Source organism: Charadrius vociferus, unplaced genomic scaffold (assembly GCF_000708025.1).
Source record: "Charadrius vociferus isolate BGI_N301 unplaced genomic scaffold, ASM70802v2 scaffold136, whole genome shotgun sequence".
Classification (NCBI taxonomy): domain Eukaryota; kingdom Metazoa; phylum Chordata; class Aves; order Charadriiformes; family Charadriidae; genus Charadrius; species Charadrius vociferus.
The window spans coordinates 652,076-657,791 of record NW_009648960.1 but is presented as its reverse complement, the minus strand read 5'-3'; the positions used below and the strand labels follow the sequence as shown (position 1 = coordinate 657,791).

General features: G+C 37.8%; 1 protein-coding gene across 1 annotated transcript in view; it reads left to right on the top strand.

Annotated features, from left to right (window-relative positions):
- The window catches only part of IQCA1 (IQ motif containing with AAA domain 1), a 104,253-nt gene that overhangs the window by 54,286 nt on the left and 44,251 nt on the right, over window positions 1-5,716 (top strand). Inside the window, exon 8 of the mRNA XM_009887584.1 lies at window positions 4,341-4,416. Coding sequence (XP_009885886.1) covers window positions 4,341-4,416 — 76 coding nt within the window. The remainder of the gene's footprint in view (window positions 1-4,340; window positions 4,417-5,716) is intronic.

The window sequence follows — 5,716 nt, the reverse complement described above, 5'->3', positions numbered from 1 at the left end:
TTTTTTTTTTTTTTTTTTTGTGCAGATAACAAAATGGTGCCCAGCTATCTAACCAAGCATTTCCACTTTTACTATTGGGTACAGAGAGGTTAGTCACTGCCATCCCTTCACACAAGAACTAGGAAATAAGAACCTTAGTCTCAGTCAGATACTTGCATCAGAGCTTGCATGTATTTCAAATTAACTTATAAGTACAGTTCTGTATAGGCCAGCTGCATCTTGTACTGCAAGCCAATATTTTGTAAGCCTGTCGAGCATTTTCAGTCCACGTTCTTAGGGTATGAACTCTTTTTGCTTCAAGTCACAGCAGACACCACTTGAGGTATGATATATTCCCTGAAATCTTTGATATACTAAGATTTGGTTTCACAGAAGGTATGCTTCCAAATCATTTTAGGAGCAACTTCATTGAGGAAAACACCTGTGAAACAGTGCAGTGACCAAAGGGCATCTTTAAAAGCAAGCTATGCAACAAAAATTGTAGGCTTTTGCTGAAGCAGCAACTTTTGTTTCTCATTTACTTTATAGTATAAACAAAGTTGAAACAATTTATTTTTTTTTAATAAGTGTCATTAATCTATCACCAAGTATGTGGAGGAGAAGGGTGAGTTTTTTGGGGCAAAGCTTACTCCTCACTGCAAGTTTTACAGAAATTAATTTTAATTCCTAACCCTAGAACAGCCATATAACAAAAAAGATGCTTTTCTTGGAAAACATCCATCAACCTGGCCAAAGCTCTTGTAACAGCTAGTGGGAAACCTAAACTACATGAACTTAGGAAGCATCAGTCTTTCTAATTTGGAGGTAGATATCTAAGTGTTAACTTATAACTTAGCGTCTTTGCCAGATAAAAACACTATTTGGGTCATATGAAACAAAAAGTTAAGTGTTTTGGGGTGGGTTAGGTTTTTTTGCCTTTGTAAATCAAGATGCACAGCAGGATGGAGGAGCAGCATACATAAAAGTGTTTTCCAAGCTCTTTAAGCCTGATCTTATGTTGCCAACTAGGAAGAGCAGTGGCTGCTCCTTTGCAAACAGCAAATTTTTTAAGTTCTGGTCACATATGTCTTCAGACAGTCATTTGCCATCAGGGTGACACTGTCACAGGGTGCACTATCACAGCATTAGTGAAGGCATTATGCTGCAAGCAGTAGAAGGTGATTACTGGTACTGCTTCATTGTATCTTAGTGGCAGAGCAGAGCCAACCTGGGGGAGCGACAGAGGAGAAAGAGGAGTGTTAAGCTTGCAGACCTGAGCCAAATAATACTGATATCGAGTTGTTTGTTGTTGATAAGACTTCCAGTGACTTGTATCAGTTCTGAGTTCAACTCTGTGGCACCACTTCAGGGTGTGAGCCCTTAAATCAGCACATGCACTGAAGAACTCTATGGGAAAGATCAGATAAAGTACATGTACAAAGGCAATAGCTTAGAAAAGCTTTTGAAATCAGAGACTTTAAAGACCATTGTCATTCACAGTTATAGAACCCTGTAGCATCTCAGACAGCCCAGTTCCTTTGGGGGGCATTCACGAGGGTGTCCTCTAATGGCTTTGCCCTTGTCCTGTCCTCACTCCTTCCCAACTCAGCTGGCCCAGAATAAAGCCCTGTGATGCCTCTGGTCTCACACAGGCAATGGAAAAGGCTGTCCCAGACACTTCAGCGTAAGTCGAACTGAGATGCTAACCATGCTAAAAATGCCAAATTCAACCCTGAAACTGGATGGCAACTCACCTATCTGCTTAAAAAACTGGCTTTCACAAGATAAATTTGATTCCTTGTTGGTTTTGTGCATTTCAGTAGATAAAAACCAACAATACCAAAAATTAATCTCAGTCCCCTCACAGCCTCTGCAAGGTTGTTTTGAAATGGGGTGAAATAACAGTATAGAGCTCTGGGACTTTATGACTTCATGTCGTTCTCCTCTCTTCAGCCATCACAAGTCCTGTCAAATAAAATTCTGAGCCATTATATCAGGTTCTGTATGGTTCATTGAGAAAGAACAAAGGGAACATTCTCTCCAAGGTTATAATACTGACAGGGGAAAAAAATAGTATCTAAGACCAGTTGAGAAGTATTTGGAAAAGTTCTAACAGCAGGACTCTTATTAAAATAAGTATAGGCTATAAGTCATAGTGTTGCAGGCAGGAAAAAAAAAAAAAAAAAAGCCCTTCTCCTAACTTCAGCTCGTAAAGAAAACAAAAGTTTGATCCCAGAAGGAAATTTAAATATTTCTGAAAAGCCTGATAGCAATCTTTAAAAAGGCGTATTTTGTATCAAAGTAACTTCGTTTTCTTTTCTCTGTAAGGTGCTGATTTGATTTCCCATTGGGCACCTAAAAGAAAAACAAAACAAAACAAAAACCTTTAGCACTGTATGATCCCTCTTTTCAATAGCAGAACACGTTAGACCAGTCTGGACTGCTTCACCCAGCAACATACTGCAACCTGCCTCGCTTACCTGACATGAACAAGGCTGTGCATCCCTAGATTTCACCCAGAAGCTGTTAACAGTGAGAAGCATTTTGTCCTTAGTGAAACCCATTAGCAAAACCTCCATAGCAAAAGCATACAATGGAGGCAATTCAAGATTTTCCCTGCTGTTGAATGAGAATCACCTAGTGTGGGCTAGGCTTTGGAAAGCTTCAGAAATATATTCAAAGTGTTATTTCCATATCTCTGCTTAGATTGAAACATATATTGTTGGTTCAAGGTGCCTTAGTGCACTTGATGCAGAACAAGCATGGAATCAATCAACTGAACATAGAAAAATACATCAGCTGACTTCAAAGGAAAAGAAATTCTTTATATTATGTTAACTCTTGTGTTCTTAATAGAGGCAAGAGGGAATACAGAACAGCATTCTGCAACTGCCCTTTAGACAGTGGTTTCAATTAAAATCAATGAAACTGACACAACAATATTATTTACATCAGTGTATAAAATCATGGAAGTTAGTAATTAAAATGATTTATTGGTTTATTTGTAACAATAAAAGAAACATTAATCTGCCCTATGCTATTAAGAGGCTAAAAATGAATAACCCATTTTTAGGCTGTTCTGGGGTGGGGGTTTTTTTGCCTCTGTTTTTAAACAGTTGGCAATTATCAGTATTTCCTCTTAGAACATAATGATTTAATAATTTTCTATAAAATATCATGGGAGAATGTTAAAAGGAATGTATTCTGCCTACTACAAGAGATCCAGGGATGAATCTCAAAATGCCATACCCTGCAAAAATTGAGAATAAGTTAGAGTAACTGGGAAACTGAGTTCTCAAACACTTTGTTATGCTTTACCAAAAAGGTTCTTGATGTTTAATGAAGAAACTCCTGAATCTTTCAAATGTGTCTATAGAGCATAGGGTAGAAGTGATAAATGTGTTTAGGTTTCGCATGTCCTTCTGGGACCAAACTCTAATTACTGTAATAACACTTTAATTAAAAATAGATATCCAATAATTCACATGACCTGGCCAAAACTGTGTCTGCTGATAGCAGGTATGCAACAGCACCTAATTACAGGGGCATATTTAGGGGGTTTGTTTTGTTTTAAGTTATTCCAGGAGCTGTACTTCATATCTTGCTGATAACCAGTGGCTTACAGACTACACATTGGTTAGCAAAGCCTTATACAACTTGTGCTGTCTCATATAAATGCACATTCACCTCCTCCCCAAACAGGGATCTAATTTCTCACTAATAACTATTACCTTACTAACATTTTGAGGACTTGTGACTGATACAACATGAAGAAGCTTTCATCATTTTCTGACAAGTTTTTCCATCAGAAATACTGGTTCAATGAGATTAAACTATTACAGGAACATGTCAATGTCATTTACTTTACCCAGGAAACTGTCAAAGTGTCTTGATAAAGTTGAAACAAAATATTTTGTTATGCAAGATACACAAAGATCACTATTTTCTTTCTGATTACAAATTAAAATGAGGTTTCAACTCAAAATTCAACTCAAATTCAAAAGGGAATTCCCTTTGCGGGTGGGGGAGCATACCATAGAATAAGAGTAACTGAAAAAATAGTGAGGTAATTTCGTTTACATGTTGCAAGTCTCCTACCTATATTATGTGTTCGAACAAGCCTAAGTTTAATTCTTGTAACCTCAGTAGTTCAACTGATGAACTGACACCCTCTCTTCACTCAAGGAAGTAAAACTTCCTTATAGCCTGCTAGGAAGATTTTACCTGTTGAAACAATGCTGTCTTATTCCTCAAATTACAACAAATCTTTACAAATCCAATGAAAATTATGACACTTACATGCTTGCAAAGTTTCTACATATTAATATTCTGATTTTTCTTTTCACACACCCGCTGTCTAGGAAGAGGAGGAAGGCTGGAAAATGGCTCCCAGTAATTTCCTTTCAATAATGGAGGAAGGAAACAGTCAATACAAAGGTCAGTAGAAAAAGATAACAATCACAGTTGGAATGTTCTTCTAATTCAGCTTAATCTGAATGCCATTTCTATAAGGTCAGGCTGGGCAGTTGCCCAAACTATGGAACATTGTAGAAATGAGGACATTGGGCAAAGTGGTATTTAGGAATGAAGTCTCTCAGTACCTTCAAGTCTTAGGAGTCTCCCAAAATCATCAAGTGAATCATACAGAAAGGTACATTTTTATATGAGTGAAAGTGGCCAAACTAGAACCAGAGTGCTTTGATATACATGCAGAGGCTTCCTTGGATTTTTTGAGGGCAACAAAAATGACATCTGAATAGCAGATAATTCAAAAGCACTATACTGTAAATCAGCATCAATTTTTTCACGTTCCTGTAACTCTTTATCGCGTCTTCCTCTCATTCATGGGTTCATCCAAGTGTCCATGGGTTCATTCACCTACAGTCTACAGCTAATGAAATTATTTTTGATTACGTGGATCATCTTTTCAAGCAGGGGCACGAGAAATGCTGCTGGACCGTGAATATACTTGCTTCAGTCGGAGTGTGGGCAACTTAAAAAACATAACTCAAACTTATAGCTAGGAGACTGGCTTTTTTTTCACCTTAAGAAAGCATCCAAAAGTAGGGATTTTTCAAGTTTAAAAAATGGTTTTCATAACAGGACATCTTACTCTTTTCCATGTCTCTTCTACCCTCTCCTCTACGCTTGATGCCTTTGTCTGTCTCCTAAACACTTGTCTTCAGTGTGCTCCCTAGGTACACAAGTGAGTTTGCAATCACTTGTGCTGAGCCTGGAGGTGAGCATGGAAGTCATGTACTTGTCTGAAATGGAAAGGAGCACCCGTTTCATGAACTACAAACAAACAGCACAATAGGACTCCAAAGGTCAGACAAGCCAAATTGAAGTCCTCCATTGCAAAAGTGTGCCTGATCAAAGCTTCCAGGGGTTATTTTTGCTTTATATCATGGAGATTCTATTCTCAAACAATTATTAAAAATAACTTTCCTGCTCCCCACTCTACACAGTTAGTGGCTTGCTAAAATTCCTCATATGTACAATCTCCATTATTCTCTCCTTGCTGACAAATTACTGCCATCAAGTTTTCTGCCTGATTTGGGTTGGCCAGAGAGAAAGGACTTACTTGCTAAATATACACGCGTACAGTTTTGCCTAACTTCTAACAATTAGAATTTTCTTACACATTATAAATCATAAAGCAGCTTTGTGGCTAAAGAGAATCTCTTTAGTCCCAGACTTTCGAATGCTACATCAGAACCCCATTGAATTCAGCAGG